Source organism: Chlorocebus sabaeus, chromosome 12 (assembly GCF_047675955.1).
Source record: "Chlorocebus sabaeus isolate Y175 chromosome 12, mChlSab1.0.hap1, whole genome shotgun sequence".
NCBI lineage: Eukaryota > Metazoa > Chordata > Mammalia > Primates > Cercopithecidae > Chlorocebus > Chlorocebus sabaeus.
Window position 1 is genome coordinate 64,468,270 of NC_132915.1, and position 16,480 is coordinate 64,484,749.

At 49.5% G+C, this 16,480-nt stretch overlaps 3 protein-coding genes across 10 annotated transcripts in view; 1 reads left to right on the top strand and 2 right to left on the bottom strand.

Moving 5' to 3' along the window:
* NPR2 (natriuretic peptide receptor 2) overlaps positions 1-9,143 on the top strand; it is a 48,710-nt gene extending 39,567 nt beyond the window's left edge. For 3 of the 6 annotated variants that reach the window (XM_037998268.2, XM_037998265.1, XM_037998267.2), the window contains 19 exons: positions 155-290; positions 522-616; positions 842-974; positions 1,200-1,284; positions 1,764-1,893; positions 2,056-2,130; positions 2,350-2,427; positions 2,660-2,764; positions 2,889-2,960; positions 5,037-5,196; positions 5,356-5,511; positions 5,591-5,759; positions 5,918-6,064; positions 6,545-6,668; positions 6,852-6,920; positions 7,956-8,130; positions 8,202-8,300; positions 8,569-8,660; positions 8,793-9,143. In XM_037998268.2, the coding sequence (XP_037854196.1) occupies positions 155-290; positions 522-616; positions 842-974; positions 1,200-1,284; positions 1,764-1,893; positions 2,056-2,130; positions 2,350-2,427; positions 2,660-2,764; positions 2,889-2,960; positions 5,037-5,196; positions 5,356-5,511; positions 5,591-5,759; positions 5,918-6,064; positions 6,545-6,668; positions 6,852-6,920; positions 7,956-8,130; positions 8,202-8,300; positions 8,569-8,660; positions 8,793-8,858 (2,166 nt within the window). In that variant the 3' untranslated portion in view covers positions 8,859-9,143. The remainder of the gene's footprint in view (positions 1-154; positions 291-521; positions 617-841; positions 975-1,199; positions 1,285-1,763; positions 1,894-2,055; positions 2,131-2,349; positions 2,428-2,659; positions 2,765-2,888; positions 2,961-5,036; positions 5,197-5,355; positions 5,512-5,590; positions 5,760-5,917; positions 6,065-6,544; positions 6,669-6,851; positions 6,921-7,955; positions 8,131-8,201; positions 8,301-8,568; positions 8,661-8,792) is intronic. The other 3 variants (XM_007968782.3, XM_037998266.2, XM_007968783.3) reach the window with 3 other exon arrangements.
* A 61-nt stretch (positions 9,144-9,204) lies between these two features.
* SPAG8 (sperm associated antigen 8) lies at positions 9,205-12,294 on the bottom strand. 2 transcript variants are annotated; one of them, XM_007968790.3, is made up of 7 exons: positions 11,525-12,294; positions 10,591-11,422; positions 10,292-10,466; positions 10,044-10,089; positions 9,846-9,960; positions 9,655-9,717; positions 9,205-9,540 (listed from the first exon to the last, which is right to left on the bottom strand). In XM_007968790.3, exons 1-7 carry the CDS (start codon positions 11,560-11,562, stop codon positions 9,358-9,360), a joined length of 1,452 nt encoding a protein of 483 aa, XP_007966981.1. In that variant the 5' UTR covers positions 11,563-12,294; the 3' UTR covers positions 9,205-9,357. The 2 variants fall into 2 exon arrangements, with proteins under 2 accessions (XP_007966981.1, XP_007966983.1); XM_007968792.3 differs by having other exon boundaries at positions 9,436-9,540; positions 9,637-9,717.
* Positions 12,295-12,393: 99 nt separating this feature from the next.
* On the bottom strand, positions 12,394-14,541 carry HINT2 (histidine triad nucleotide binding protein 2). Of its 2 annotated transcripts, none has more exons than XM_073021767.1 (5): positions 14,343-14,541; positions 13,077-13,217; positions 12,878-12,982; positions 12,700-12,772; positions 12,394-12,590 (listed from the first exon to the last, which is right to left on the bottom strand). In XM_073021767.1, the coding sequence occupies exons 1-5, from the start codon at positions 14,421-14,423 to the stop codon at positions 12,577-12,579; spliced, it is 414 nt and encodes a 137-aa protein (XP_072877868.1). In that variant the 5' UTR covers positions 14,424-14,541; the 3' UTR covers positions 12,394-12,576. The 2 variants fall into 2 exon arrangements, with proteins under 2 accessions (XP_072877868.1, XP_007966984.1); XM_007968793.3 differs by having other exon boundaries at positions 12,394-12,579; positions 14,343-14,536.
* Positions 14,542-16,480: the final 1,939 nt, after the last annotated feature.

The following is a 16,480-nucleotide window of genomic DNA, read 5'->3' on the forward strand; positions in this document are numbered from 1 at the left end:
CTCTAGGGAGTAGTTAGGAAGGGATGGCACTTTAGGAATGAGAGGAGGGAAGAAAGCAAACCAGTAGAGAGACTAGGTAGAAGGGAGACCCCAGAGAGTGGGCAAGGGGCCCTGCAGGACATTTGGAGAGTACTGCTGAAGTTGCCACCCCCAGATGAACCTCATCGCTGGCTGCTTCTATGATGGGATCCTGCTATACGCTGAAGTCCTAAACGAGACAATACAGGAAGGAGGCACCCGGGAGGATGGACTTCGAATTGTGGAGAAGATGCAGGGACGAAGATACCATGGTAATGAAGAGGGGTCGATGGGGGTCTGAGGGCTGATGTCAGGAATAGAGTGGGCTGAAGACGAAACAGATGTCAGGGTCACCACAGCTTTAGTGGGGGTTAGTGAATGTGGCAGAGGTGTCCACACCTCAAGATCAGGGAGGGGCAGACTCTGAGGGAGCCGTAGGCATGGGTGAGTGGGAGAGGAGCCCAGGGTAGAACTCACAGTAAGGACACTCTTTTCTATCTTAGGTGTAACTGGACTGGTTGTCATGGACAAGAACAATGACCGGGAGACTGACTTTGTCCTGTGGGCCATGGGAGACCTGGATTCTGGGGACTTTCAGGTGATGGGGGAGGAGGCAGGGAAGAGAGTGTGGCCTTGCAAAATCCAGCTTTCAAGGGTTCAGTGGGGGCAGAACCAAAAGTACTAGAGGAGGGACTTGTTTTATCTGCTGGTGCTGCATCCTGGCTGGGTGGTAGGCTGGGGAGAAAAGCAGCAAAACAGCTGGAGTCTGGGGAGGAGGCTGGTGGGAGTAGGCCTGTGGGCCCAGCTTTTTGCTTCCTTACAGCCTGCAGCCCACTACTCGGGAGCTGAGAAGCAGATTTGGTGGACGGGACGGCCTATTCCCTGGGTGAAGGGGGCTCCTCCCTCGGACAATCCCCCCTGTGCCTTTGACTTGGACGACCCATCCTGTGATAAAAGTGGGTGTGTGCAGGGACTGGGAGCAGCCTTCCTCCCTTTGCTTTCCATTCGTGGTCTCCACCCTCACTGACCCTCCACTCTTAACTGTGCTTTTGCCTTTACGTCTGCATCCCTCCCTCATTTCTTCCTACTCCCAAGGAATCTGTCTATGCACCTATGCACCCCATTCTCCATTCTGCCAAGTCCACACACAGTCTTCCTCAGGGTCTCTATCTCCCCTTCAGCTCCACTTTCAACTCTGGCAATTGTGGCTCTGGGCACAGGAATCACCTTCATCATGTTTGGTGTTTCCAGCTTCCTAATTTTCCGGTGAGTTCTGTGTTTCCTGCTGACCTACTCCCTACCCCCACTGCCACACAGCCTCTGGCTGAAGCCAGGTGGTCCCTATAATGTGGGATAGGGTAGCAGGTTTCTTAATTTGCTGGTTGTTTCTTAGATCCAACAGTGTCTTCCTCTCTAGCCTCTCTCTTTAGTTGTCTTTTAGCCTAGGTGTTTGTTCCACTTTTGGTTCTAGACTGGATATACTAACTAGTGTTTTTCAGTGGGGTTAAGATCAAAGGTGAATTTTCCATTGGTCTTCTTTTAGGAAAGAACTTTCACCCCCAATCTCTGTGTTTGTTAGTGAGCATAGGGCATGTGCCAGATATGCCGAGAATGCAGCCTTATCTTCCAGCCCTGTCTCTTAGGTGTAACAGTTGCAGCTTCAGGAGCTGCAGGGAAGCCCCTGCAACCCCACTGTTGGCTTGGGGGTGGCAGGATTTGGCTTGCTGGTCAACTGAGGTGTGCAGTCCTTACAGAAAGCTGATGCTGGAGAAGGAGCTGGCTAGCATGTTGTGGCGCATTCGCTGGGAAGAACTGCAGTTTGGCAACTCAGAGCGTTATCACAAAGGTGCAGGCAGTCGCCTCACACTGTCGCTGGTGAGCCCTTGTCTCAGCTGTCCCTCTGCCTCCCTCTGAGTTCCTGTCCCTTCTTACCCTGGATCTCTCCCAGCACATTGGCTTGTAATGATAGCCCCTGCACTACCACCATCATCTAATGTTCCTTTCATCCTTCCGCCTCCATGTTGCCCTTGGCCCCAGCGGGGATCCAGTTACGGCTCGCTCATGACAGCCCATGGGAAATACCAGATCTTTGCCAACACCGGTCACTTCAAGGTGAACAGTCATCTGCTTGTTCTGGTCCCCACCATTTCATCCTTCCTCATCCCCATCTGCCACCTCTGCCCCTGCACCTCTGCCCCTGCACCTCTGCCCCTCATACCCCCCTCTCTGTGCCCAGCTGAGCTCCTGGATGCTTCCACTGCTCTCTAGCATTTCCTTGCACCCAGAACTTCTGATATTCATTTTCCTTTCCCCTTTCACTCCCACCATCAGGGAAATGTTGTCGCCATCAAACACGTGAATAAAAAGCGCATTGAGCTGACCCGGCAGGTTCTGTTCGAACTCAAACATGTATGTAATGGAGGATGGTTTGAGGGTAAGGGGTAAACAGGGATGGGGAAGAGGAGTGGGGAAAACTACGAAATAGTAAAATTGGCTAGATGGGCAAGGGGTTGATTTATAAATGATTTTAAAATTGTAGATACAACTAAGAGAAAGGTCCTCGTATGTAGTGGTAAGTTTCTGTATCTAATTTTTAACTCTTCCAATGTTCTTATCCTTCCCATTGTTTTTTTTCTGCCAGATGAGAGATGTTCAGTTCAACCACCTCACTCGCTTCATTGGCGCCTGCATAGACCCTCCTAACATTTGCATTGTCACTGAATATTGTCCTCGTGGGAGTTTACAGGTGAGAGATAGGTGTAGGAGATTATGGCAGGGGTGGGGAGGATAGACCCAAAATTATACTGACTCTATGTCAGGTGATAGCTAGTGGGACCAGGACAGACAATCTATTCCATGTCACTTACCAGGATATTCTAGAAAATGACAGCATCAACTTGGACTGGATGTTTCGTTATTCACTCATTAATGACCTTGTTAAGGTGAGTCTTCCCCACTCCTTAAAAGTTCACCCACTTTTAAATCACTTCCACTGTTCTTTGATTGTGGTTTTTCTCCTTCTAGTCCTCTGAAAGTCCTGTTCTCTCATCTCCCCTTATTCCCATGGGGGGGTAATAATGGGTAAATAAGGAGTCTGGAACTCATAAGTGGGAGAGTGAGTTTTACCTGCCACAAGGAGTCCTGTCCCTGTAGAGAGTTTCTGTCTTTCTGTCTTAAATATCTCAAGTCTCTTTCCATCATCTCTTTTACCTCGAAGAGCTCATAAAATGAGTGGGGTCTCTGAACATATTTATCTCCTATATTTCCTCTCATTATTTTACTCTCTGACCAATATTTGGGCATGTCTGCCCTTTTGTTCAGAAAACTGAAATTTAAAAAAGGAACTTTTACTAGTAGAACTAAGAGAAACCAAGGAAGATTGTACTAAAAACCTTTGGTACTCTTCTGTTATACTAGGTTTCAGCTATATTCAGATGACTCAGAGGCTCATGGATTTGTGGAACATAAAATAGAATCTTGCATGAGTTGGACAGGTTTTCTGAAATAAGTCTCATAGCCAGTGAGCACCCCAGTGGATCACCCCATGCTGTATTTGAAGCTAGCTTTGGTTTTCTGCTAACTTCTCATGAAATTATTTAAAAAGTATTTTTTTGTGTGTGAAAATTTGCTATCAAGTGAGAGATAAAATATTAGTAAAGCCAATGCCATGCTCAACTAGAGGTGTGATGATAAATATAAGAAAAACATGACTCTTGAGAGAATAGTGATTTGGTGGAAAAGTGATTTACAACAAAGCCAGAAGCCTAATCCTGTGATTTTTGAAGGCATCCTTTGCACAGTTTCCACACAAGTAAATTCACAACTTCAGAGATTCCCAAAAGTTTTGTTGATACCAAAAGAAATAAAAAGGAAGAGTTCATAGAGATTAGAGATTAGACATTAGAGTTATGAATTAAGTCCAGAGCTAAACATTTAGACAGAAATGTTTTTCATTAGCATATTGAACCTTGTATCCTCTTTCTGTCTCACCTGAACTGACTTGGGTGGCTCCTAGGGTTTCATTTTTGGGGAGCATCATTAAGACTTTTTTTTTTTTTTTTTTTCTGAGACTGGGTCTTATTCTGTCGCCCAGGCTAGAGTGTAGTGGCTAGATCACTGCTCACTGCAGCCTCGACCTCCTGGGCTCAAGTGATTCTCCCACCTTAGCCTCCTGAGTAGCTGGAACCACAGTGTGTGCTGCCGTGCCCAGCTCAGTTTTGTATTTTTGGTAGAGATGGGGTTTCGCCATGTTGCCCAGGCTCGTCTTGAACTGCTGGGCTCAAGCAATCTGCCAGCCTTGGCCTCCCAAAGTGCTGGGATTACAGGCATGAGCCACTGAGCCCGGCCTTTAAGGCCATCTTTCAGCTCTTCAGAGGCAAATGTTCTTCCCTCTGTGGACCCACGGAGCCAGCAGTTTTAGGCTTCTGCACTGGCTTAGCAGATTTTGTCCATTTTCCAGGTTTTTCTGATTTATGATGTTCTGTACTTTCTCTCTGATCCAGCATTCCCTCTAGTAGATCTTATTCCTCCTCTACCCGGACTTGCCCACCTATACATGGTTATGCATTAAAGTTTACAACTGGTCTTCCTTGGTATATCCAGCTACTCTTCATACCTGGGTCTCAAGTCATGTCTTTCTAATTAGTAGCCAGGTATCTGAGGCCACCATGGGTGTCATATCATTTTAGTCTTCACCCAAGTTCTGTTCTCTTCACTAATCAGAAGATTGACTGCCCTTTCCAGGGTAGTCATTGGTAGCTCCACTTATCCATCTTTTTAAGCATTTTCCCTGTCCCTGGTGGCTGGGTGCCTGTGTCCTGCTTATGATACCAGGAAGAGATGACTCTTCTGTTCCTCCTGCTTCCTTGGGTGGAAGCTGCAAAGGATGCCTTCCAAAATCAGCTTATTATTTTTGTGGACCTAAGATCTGTAGACAGCTAGCCAGCGCCCATCTCATGGAGAGAGGGTATTCTAAGCCAGATATGATCTAGTCCCATGACTTGATCTGTACCTTGCAGGGCATGGCCTTTCTCCACAACAGCATTATTTCATCGCATGGGAGTCTCAAGTCCTCCAACTGTGTGGTGGATAGTCGTTTTGTGCTCAAAATCACAGACTATGGCCTGGCCAGCTTCCGATCAACTGCTGAACCTGATGACAGCCATGCCCTCTATGCCAGTGAGGCCCACCCCCACAACCCACTTTATATATTGCTGCTTTTTCCACCTAGGGATGGTGGGAGAGGGAGGTGGAGTGACAGTAATATAGGGATGAGCCCAGGTGGGCTTGGGGGTACCCCATTTTGGGGGACCTGGCCAGCCTGTTTCCTCTTTTCAGAGAAGCTGTGGACTGCCCCAGAACTGCTCAGTGGGAACCCCTTGCCAACCACAGGCATGCAGAAGGCTGATGTCTATAGCTTTGGGATCATCCTGCAGGAGATAGCACTTCGCAGTGGTCCTTTCTACTTGGAGGGCCTGGACCTCAGCCCCAAAGGTAAGAGTCAATCCACTACCCACAGCCTCTTCTTCCTGGGGGAACTCAGTTCCTCATCCAAACCTTTGATCACCCTCAGAGATTGTCCAGAAGGTACGAAATGGTCAGCGGCCATATTTCCGACCAAGCATTGACCGGACCCAGCTGAATGAAGAGCTAGTTTTGCTGATGGAGCGATGTTGGGCTCAGGACCCAGCTGAGCGGCCAGACTTTGGACAGATTAAGGGCTTCATTCGACGCTTTAACAAGTGAGAGGGCATTATAGGGCAGGGGCTTCCCAGGGATAGAAGCCTCATTAGTCCTAGTGCATGAAGTGGGGCAGGTGGGACCAGAGGGTGGGTTGGATAGGAAGTCCTGGGAGTCTTCAGAATCTTAGAGCAAGTGCCATATCCTGGCCTCCCCACAGGGAGGGTGGCACCAGCATATTGGACAATCTCCTGCTGCGCATGGAACAGTATGCCAATAACCTGGAGAAGCTGGTGGAGGAACGCACACAGGCCTATCTGGAGGAAAAACGCAAGGCTGAGGCTCTGCTCTACCAAATTCTACCCCAGTGAGACTTTGTCCCCCTTCCTGAATTTTCCTTTGGGATTCTGCTCTGTTGGGCTCTGCCTCATCAGGCACCTGCGAACTCGCCTCCCAACCCTCAGAACGCTGCTGGCCACAGGGAGTCCCCCTGGCTATAGATTTTTTGCTGTCATTCTGTCTTTGCATCAGCTGTGCTGCCTTCTTACTGGCTTCCCATCCCTTCTTACAACACTGCTCTACCATGCCCTTGCTTCAGCAAGTGTATGTAAAACAGTCCCAACTTAAGACAGCTCCCATGCACAGGGATCCCCTCAAAAGCCCCTGCCACTTGTGCGCCTTACCTTGCATTAGACTGTAATGTCTTCCCAGCCACTTTCCTCCCTCCCACTTGCAAAGCCCAGCTTTCTTGTTTCAGCTCATATCTGCTGTAGCCACATGCACCTTCCCTCTCTCTTCTGCTCCTACTCTCTTGGAGTTTGGCTCACACAGCACCCTTGCTTCCTAGTTCAGTGGCAGAGCAGTTAAAACGGGGAGAGACTGTACAGGCTGAGGCCTTTGACAGTGTTACCATCTACTTCAGTGACATTGTTGGCTTCACAGCATTGTCAGCAGAGAGCACCCCCATGCAGGTGAGAGCCATGGGTGAGAGGTAGCGGGTGGGGTCGGGTGGGTAGGGACCTGGGGAAGCCTCATTGATAACAGGGAAGATGAGTTTGTTCTAGAGTTCCCACATCTTGTGATGGCTCGTGGGTTAAGAATTCTTAGAAAGTTGGGTACAAGTTTCAGGGCCTCTGCTTTTCTATCCCTTTTAGGTAGTGACACTTCTTAATGACCTGTATACCTGCTTTGATGCCATAATTGACAACTTTGATGTCTACAAGGTGAGAGCTGGGGTGGCTCTTCAATAGAAGACTCTTTAATAGAGACCCCCTTTGAAAGCCAGTCTCCCTGAACCCCACACACCTTACCCACCCCATGATCAGCTTTCCCTCCAGGGGCCCCAGCATCCTGGTGCTGGGGTGTACTTTGTAAACAGATGTAGCTCCAGCACTGTCATTGTACACTCCAGTCGAATTTCTTGTGAATCCTTTGGCTTCCCTAATTAGAACCATCATGAGATTTAGCTCCTATCTCCCTGGAGTATAAATACAGCCTATCCAACATTTCTCTCCAGTCCTCTCCAGACATGGAAGAATCATATAGGATGTGGGTCCAGACTGATTTAGTGGGGTGAGGGAAAATATATTTTGTTTTCCCAACAAAAAAGTAAAACTTTTTGTTGAAGTCATTGAGTTGGATTTATTGTCTTTGGGAGTAAAAATCATCTGAATTTGAATATTGGCTTGTTACTAACTATGTAGCCTTATAGGTAAGTAACAGAATCTCCCTGAGCCTCAGTTGTTTTATCTGTAAGATGGGAATAATAGATTTGTTGTATGGAAAGTGCCTAACATTGTTTGGCATGTGGCAGAACAATGACATTCATTCTCTTACATACCTTTGGTACAATTACCAGCATCAAATGCCTGCTTTCCTCCTGACAGTTTGGGCTGTCTGGTCATTTCATTGGGCCTGCTTTACCTCCTTACCAGCCTCTGTCCTCTTGAGTTTAGCCTGTTTTCTTGCTTCCCATTTCCTGATGGCAGAGCCTATTTGTCCATGTCCTGCTGCAGACAGGGTGTTCATTCATTCAACAAATGTGTACTGAGTATTCACCAGGTGCTGGGTGGAGAAAGAGGACTTAAAGATTCCCTTGACATCTCGTCTCCCCTAGACTCTCAGGACCATGGCACTTATTTTCTAGTCAATATTCTGGCCTCCAGGATGTCAGGATGATGTCCAGCTTGTCTCCCTCTACTCTTTCCCATCCCCATGAATACAAATAGAGGTGACCTTTTAATCCCCCTCTCAATCAGGTGGAGACGATTGGGGATGCTTACATGGTGGTATCTGGCCTCCCAGGCCGAAATGGTCAACGGCATGCACCAGAAATTGCTCGTATGGCCCTAGCATTACTAGATGCAGTTTCTTCCTTTCGCATCCGCCACCGACCCCATGACCAGCTGAGGCTACGCATAGGGGTCCATACTGGTAAGGCTGACTCTCACTCCAGCCCTAATCTCCACCTTTCCCAGACTCTCCCAACCTGTTTCTTCTCATAGGGCCAGTCTGTGCTGGGGTTGTTGGCCTGAAGATGCCCCGTTATTGTCTTTTTGGAGACACAGTGAACACTGCTTCTCGAATGGAGTCTAATGGTCAAGGTAAGACACTAGCCCTCAACCCCACTGTTGGCCTCAATTTATCTTGCCCTTTTCTTCTTTTCATAGTTCCTCCAATCTCTTAATCTGGGAGACCACAGTTCCTTAGTGTTGCATCCTTGGGCATATTTTGGTTCTAATAGATATGCATTGGGAGGTCTGGGAGCTTCCCTGGAATGGCTGGTCGGGCATGATGCTATACAGTATCACCAATTCTTTGCCTTTTCTTTGATTCCTTTTTCCATCATCCTCCCTATCCCACCCACCCCAGCGCTGAAGATCCATGTCTCCTCTACCACCAAGGATGCCCTAGATGAGCTAGGATGCTTCCAGCTAGAGCTCCGGGGGGATGTGGAAATGAAGGTGACGGCAGGCCATGGGGAGGGAGGCATGGGAAAGGGGGGTGAAAGTGATTATGGGAATCATGGGGAAAGAGAGGGAGACAAAGGGACTAACGCTGAAGCATCTGAATCCTGTCCACTCTCCCACTTCCAGGGAAAAGGAAAGATGCGAACATACTGGCTCTTAGGAGAGCGGAAAGGACCTCCTGGACTCCTGTAAACCCCCATTCTTCCCAAGTCAGACAGTCTCCTGCTGCTGGTACCTGGGTGGGCAGTGGCCACCATGTCTGCACACACCAGAAATGGACATTTTCATATGTAATGGAAAACAGCCACAAAAAACCTACCTTATATGGAAGTTGTAGCCCTCTGCAGCTCAGCCCTGTACATATACCTGTCCCTCTCTGGCTTGGTCCCCTTCCTCCCTACTTTCTGTAAATATCTGTATCTAAACCAGAATATTTTGGTCAAATATAAAACAATAATAAAAAAAGTTCTGATGTCATAGTGTGGGATGGGGCAATCCCAAGGAAAGGTTGTGGGGTATGCACGCAGTGACTCACATAATCACTAAATTAGCAGTCTCGGGATGAGAGAGAACCCTTTATGTAAAGCCTCTTCAAGTACAGTGAGAATTAACTTCCTCCTGACCTCTCTAGTGCAGACAGAAATAGATTCCATATTCCATATCCCACTTCCCTCCTCACCCCTGACAGGAGTCATTCACCCCCTCCACCACCCAGCCTTCCTCTCTGACAGGGAAGGGAAGAGATTTCTCCCAATTGGTGGGGGTAATTCTCAGGTTCATAGGGCAAAGGTTGCCCCAGAGACAAGGGTACTGGTGTTGAGAAGCTGCAGTTCTTCCGGAAAGGTGTATCCAATGTCCTGATGTTACTGACACCCTGGAGGAGTGCCAGGATGAGGATGGGTCTCGCTTTCCCCAAGCCAGAACAAAACAACTCTGCCCTACCTTTCCTGCCCCGCTCTGCCCCCAATACCTAGTCACCCTCACACACCGGTAGCTGTGGTGCCCTCTGTATCCAGAAGGTCTCAGGCTGCTCCTGGCGGTAGTCGTGAGGCTGTGAGGGAGGGTACTGAGTAACTCCTGGCCTTCAGCCCTCTCTCTCAACCTCTGGGCCCGGTACTTGACCACAGCCTGTCAGAGCCCAGCTGTGCAAGTGGCAGGGGGTGGGGAGTGGATTCTCACCTTTGCTGGGGCAGGAGTCCCTGATTGCACCAGCTCCATTCGGTAGTCCTGGTGTGTCACAGACTCGACCTCAAAGAGCTTCCTTGTGGGTTCCTGTTCTGCCTGTACCTCTTTACTATGTAGCCCGAGAGGTGTCAAGGCCATTCTCACCCAATTTTTCTCCTCCCCCTCCCTCTTCCCTTTTACCCAATCCCTTACCAGATCTGATGCTGCAGAAGCATCTCCAGCATGGCTTCACGCTTCCCTGTGAGTGGGCGGGGGGTGGGCAGGGTGGGGTCTGGTTAAGAAGGTGGCCCAGAAGAAACTAACTTGAGAAAAGGAAGAAAGACCTTGGGGGTTCTGCCCTTATATCCATTGGACAATCCACAGCCCCACCAGAAATTCCTTCCTCTTTTTCCCTCTGACTATTGGACTCGTTCTGGCCTACACTCTCTCACATTTCACACCTCGAAGTGGCCAATAGACATTTCCTGGTGGCTGGTAGGAGTCTTTCTGGGTGGTGCTGCGGGGCATGGGTGACTTTAGTTGCATAGTCAGCAGTCCCCGGTGTCCGTGTCGGAAGAAAAAACTCTCAGAGCCATCCTGCATGCTTGGGACTTGATCCAGGTGGTTGGTGGCTCTCTGTGGATCCCAAGTTAAATGACTATAATATCCCTTCTGGTACCCACCCTTATATGAACTACTGCCTCCCCTAAGAAACTGAGGGCAGCCTTCAAGAAAAAGGAGCAGGCCAAAACTTTAATACCTCTTCCTCCCAGTTGTAGAGGAGGCACTGGCCCCGTGGCAATGTTTCATAGTGAATCGTAGGCTTCCCTTTAATGTCTGGGGGTTTCCATAGTCCTCGGGTACCCGGTTCTAAAACTTGCAAAAATTCCCAAGGTGGTTGTTTCTGGGGCTCCCAGGGGCAGTGCTGACTCCCGGAGGTATAGTTAGGGACTCGATCTGCCCCCAGGTTTCTGAACCCTGGAGGAATAGAGGGGCTGAGCTCAGAGTCAGGGCCAGTGCCTGGACCAGGCCCAGAGGCAGGACCAGGATGAGAGCCAGAGCCATGACCAGGACCAGAGCCAGAGACAGGGACAGAGCCACAGCCAGGACCAGAGCCAGAGCCAGAGCCAGGGACAGAGCCATGACCAGGACCAGAGCCAGAGCCAGAGCCATGGCCAGCACCTGAGCTGGAGCCAAGAACAGGCCCAGAGCTAGAGCCTGGAACAACGTCAGAGTTAGAACTATGGTCGGTTGTAGTGCAAGGGTCCTGAGCAATACAGGAAACATAGCCGGGCTCAAAGCCAAGACTCCCATGGGCTATATTGTGGGTAAAGCTGGGTCCCGCACAGGGCTCCCCAAGAAGGCTGGCGTCAGAGGATGGCTCCATGAACTCAGAGCAGGGCGCTGGGGTCTTTGTAGATAATGCAGCTGCTTTGGTGGTGGTGAAGGCTGCGGTAGCTGCAGCAGCTGATGCAGCCGCTGCAGCTGCTGCGGTTGCAGCTGCCAGGGCCGACCTAGGACTGTCATCTGAAGAAGGAAACGGTTCCGAAGTGGGCCCCAGTCCTTCGGAGCTGGGCTGTATGTCTAAAGATCTGAAAGAAAGCAAAAACGACAAGGCTGTCAAAAGCGCAGCAGAGGAAGTCCGCTGACCTTCCTCGTCCCCTTCTGCCTGCAGCCAGAGCTGCGGCTCTCACCGCGACCGCGATCCCTCCGTAGACTCGTTGGTCTCCATCTTCAGACTCCAGCTACTGGGTTGCCATAGAGACAGCAAACAACTCCTGGAGCCTGCGCAGAAGTAGAGCTAGGCGGACTTGCAGGTGGGGGTGGAGGCAAATCCTCTGCGGGGCGGAAGTCTTCAGCCTAGTGCTGTCAGGGAGGACCGCTTTCCGGTTCCGGCGGCATCCGCCTCAGACTGGGTTTTAGGGTTCCGCTGACTTAAGACCTCCCTCTCCACGCCCGAACAGAACAGTCTTTGCGGTTTTCTAAGGTGATGCTTTATGGGGATATGTTGTAAACAGGCACAGCCCTGTGGCATTAGGTAACAGCCTACTTGGTGTTTGCAGAGACGCAACAGTAGCTTTCCTTTAGTTTGCTTAGTTCATTCTCAAAAGTCAGTAGGGTCTTTAACAAATGTTAAGGTTGAAAATAAACAAACTAGCTTGAGCAAAATGGTGAGACATGGAATAGTGAAAAGGCAGCCGCTTTTGTTTGGGTGATTACTCCTCCTCTAATAAAAGATCCTCATATTGACAGCCCTCCTCCTAAGCCCCCTTAGAACCTGGTTTGACCTATGAAGAAGGGCCAGGATGGGCTTTCAGTTTCTTCTGGCTTTCAGTTTCTTCCTACTCATTTAGGCTCATTCCTACTGTTAACTTTTCTAGAAGCTTGACCTAGGGTGGACCACTTGTCAAGAAGACTTACATATCTGCAGGCAACCTTTAACCACAGGTTGGACCCTCCTCAGTGTCTTTCACTCAGACCAGTCAAGGGGCATCATAGCCCTGAATCAGTTTTCTTTCCCCTTTGTGGTAAAAAATTTTATATTAAAGACAAGAGAGCATAATTAAAGGATAACAGTTTTATTAGTATCACAGGGTCAATTTTTCCCTTTTCATCCAAGCATCCAGAGTCTGGTGTCCTTTGGTCAGTTGGCAGGTTCAACCTGGGGGCCACTGGAGCTGCCGGCCCCCAAGTACATGAATGTGCAGATGATACACAGATTGTGCACCCAGCTTCCCATCGTTGATCACTGAAATTGAGCTTGGGGTTAGGGAGTCAGGATCATGGCAGAGGTCAAAGAATGAAGATCATATTGAGAAGTAGGAATGAGAATTCATAGGTGAGGGACCAAGGGCCAAAAGTCACTCACCAAGTCGGTATCCATCTCCCAGGCCCTCAGCCTTTGCTATCTTCTTGGCCACAAGGAGTAGGTGTCCTAGAAGCTATAGGGAGAGCAGAGGGACATAGGTGGCTTCATTCATAGGAAGCAAGACCTCTAGCTGGGTCCAGGGCTCTTCCCAGCCAAACCCTGGCCCTGTTCTTCCCACCTGCTGGTCGTCTTCTTCAGCCTGGCTAATCCGAGGAATGGGCTTCTTAGGAATGACCAGGAAGTGCACAGGAGCCTGAGGGGCCACATCACGGAACACAAGACACTGGGGGCAGTGACAGGCCAGAGGCCACATTAGTTCAACAGGGTGGATGGTATCGACAACATTCCTAAGGGGATGGGTCCTAAGAGCACCCCACCTGCTGGTCCTCATAAAGAATGTCAGCTGGGAGGCTCCTGTCCAGGATCCGGGAGAAGATGGTTGGGGCTGCTCCCCCAGGAGTTGCCTGTTGGGCCTTGGCCACTTCATTCCCATCAGTCACACCTGCAGCTCCTCGGACCTGAAGGTAGATCGACCATATTCAAAGGAGGGTGCTGGCAGAAGCTGTGCTCTGGTAGTTGTTAACTTTGTCCTTCTAAGAACCTATTTGTGGTTCCCACCCAGGAGGAAAATTCCTGAATTTCAGAGCACCAGCAGCAAAGGGTAGGGCCAGATGGTGCTGGACCTGGTTAGATAACAGGCAGTATTATTATCCAGGATTCAGCAGTGCAGTTGATTCCTGCTCACATGTCTATGAAATACAGCACTGTTTAGGGAAAGGATCTAGAATGAGATACTGGGGATTTTGGTCTCAGTTCCTATCTTACCACACCACTGAATTACCTCAGATAAATTCCTTCTTTCAGCTTCTAAAATAAAAGAGTGGTTTCCATAATCTCTTACGATGGCTTGAATCTCTTTCCACTCTCACCTTGTTAGTACATTTCCACTTATTTCCGTTACTTGTTTTCTGATCTTTTAAGCCTTGTCGCCTGTTTTATTTAGGTTTTAATGCAATCGCCCTGTTTGACACTAGTTGACCCCTCATCTGGGTGTCACATGTGACTCTGAATTTTAACTCTTGTCCCTTGAATGAGTGGAGGTAAGAGTTCAGCTAAGTGATCTCTGCTTCCCTAGCTCCAGGGGACTGCTGGTAAGGCAGTCCCAGTTTCCAGGGGATTCAAAAAGGCTGACGTCAGTGCATCACGTTGGGGGAGAATGGGAGGGAATGAATTCTCTGACCTCCCAGCCACTTTTGGCAAGTGCAGAAGAGCGGTTAACACTAGTGCTCATTAGGAGGCCAGAGGCCTGAGGAGGGCAGATCACTGGCTCCATGAAGAGAAAGCTCATTTCCTGCAGGGGGCACCGGGCCAGCTGGGCTGCAGGCAGTGGAAAGAAGGCGGCAGCGGCTGCAGTGACCCTGTCCCGACCTCGGCGACCGGGCCTGCGCAGGGCGGGGATCATCACTAGCTTGTTCTCTGCAGCCACCAGTTCGACCTCACCGCACAGCCCCGGAGCTTGTGCCTCGGAGGGGCAGAGGCCACAGGCAGGACCTCTGCGCGGCTCTGCGCGCCTTCGGGAGCCCTGGCCCCGGATGGCTTCGGAGCCCGCAGGACCCCCTACTCGCTCCCGCGCCACTTCTCACCTGCCCCCCGCGCGCCCCCGTGGCCGCCACGGCTCTGCGCGCCGCGCGCAATCCGGTGGCCAGCACCACGACTGCCGCCATCTTCCCAGAGCCGCGGGAACCTCTCACCCGGGTCAGCACTCGGCTCCGCGGCCGGCCGGGGGTGGGGAGTCCGGGAGCGGGGAAGCGGGGTAGCGGCGGCCGGGCGAGCCCTGCTACCCCATTGGAGCGCGCCCCTGGGCACGATTCGCCCCATTGGCTCTGCAGCCACTTTGGAGGCGGGCTCTTTTCATCTCATTGGCTGCTTCTACCAACGCGAGGACAATTTTCCATTCCATTGGCTTCGACTTGTAGTCCGTGTGAACGTTCTTTTCCCATTGGATCCCCTAACTAGTTTCGCTATGAGCGAAACTTCCACTCCATTGGAAGGATTAAGGAGCCTGGAGGTGGGATTTTCTCCTAGTTGGATTTGATACACTACCCTGGCTTCTAGGTTGCGGCTCCCGAGTGGGTGGGGCTTTTCGTTCTTGGTTCGTCCTCTTCAGGTCTGGTTCCTATTGGTGCGCGGGGAGGAAGGGGGCGTGGCTCCGTCACCTGCTGCAGAAAGGGCTATTTTAGACCCTCTCGCTGCTTTGGCCAGGAGGAGGGCGGGGCTCTGGGGGCATCCGGCGCTTATTGGCTCCAAGAACCACCCTGGATGGGGCTAAAGGTGAACGGGGATGAGGTGTGTTTTTTTGGTTTTGCTTGTTTTTTTTTGTTTGTTTGTTTTAACTGGCGGGGCTGATGCGCAGCATTTTCTCCACAAGGGCAGTTTTAGTCCCTTGAGCATTTTGGAGATTTTAATGTACTTATCTAAGGGAAATTCTTCCTTAATTCTATGTTCTTGTTAACGCATTCACTCCATAGGTTAAAAATTCTGTGGTTTTTGCATTTGTTTTTTTTTTTTTTTTGAGCAGGCGGATATAGGAGTGTCCTATCTTACCGCACAACTATTATAATAAGCAAAGGAGTATGTATTCATTGTTCTTTTCTAATCAGAAAAGGTGTGTGATACAGTTAGCTCGGTGCCTGGCTTTTTTTTTTTTTTTTTTTTTTTTTTTTTTTTTTTGAGACGGAGTCTTGCTCTGTCGCCCAGGCTGGAGTGCAGTGGCGCGATCTCGGCTCACTGCAAGCCCCGCTTTCCAGGTTCACGCCATTCTCCTGCCTTAGCCTCCCCAGTAGCTGAGACTACTGGAGCCTGCCAACATGCCCGGCTAATATTTTTGTATTTTTAGTAGAGACGAGGTTTCACCGTGTTAGCCAGGATGGTCTCCTCTCCATCTCCTGACCTCGTGATCCTCCCGCCTCGGCCTCCCAAAGTGCTGGGATTACAGGTGTGAGTCACCGCACCCGGCCGGTGCCTGGCGTGTTCAATGAGTCAGGTTTGCACTGCTGGAATATATATTTTTGACATAAGAAACGTGGGGTCACAAAATACTAATGTTCTCAGACACTAAGTAAGTTTTAGTCTGACATCACATAGAACAAGTTACCACTGTGTTTCTTTGGTTTTTCTTTTTTTCTTTTTTTTTTTTTTAACACATGGCCTGATACATATAGGTGCTCAGTAGTTGTTGAATGAATAACATCTGGTGTTTCCTGTCATTTTTTCACAATATGTAATACTATGTATTGCATATGATACTAACCCATGTGTAATCAATTTTTCATATTTGTACAGTCTATGTAAATATAGTTTGTATTAGCTGCTTGTTATTTCCTTCAATGAGTTTATCATAGAGTATTAATAGAGTAATCCTAACTCTATTGTTGACTATTAGTTGAATTAGTTTTAGGTGAATGGTTATCATGGCGCATATAACTACTATTGGCGAACTCTCTTCTAGAGATAGTACAATCTCTTTTGTATAGCTGTATTATTGTTAGAAAGTCCTTTCTCCTCCAAAGGGCAGACATTTGATTCTGTGATTTTCCCCAGGGATCCTAGCAGTCCAGATTACATTCCTTCCTTTGGAGGAACAGATGGCCCCCCTAATTGTGAGGAAATGTAGAATGGCCTCTTCTCTGGGCCCCAGAGGTTGCAGTTCTCTGTGGTGCCTCTGGGACACTGGTAGACCCTAGAATTGTCCTGGAGAAGGGCAAGAGATAAGTGGATCTGG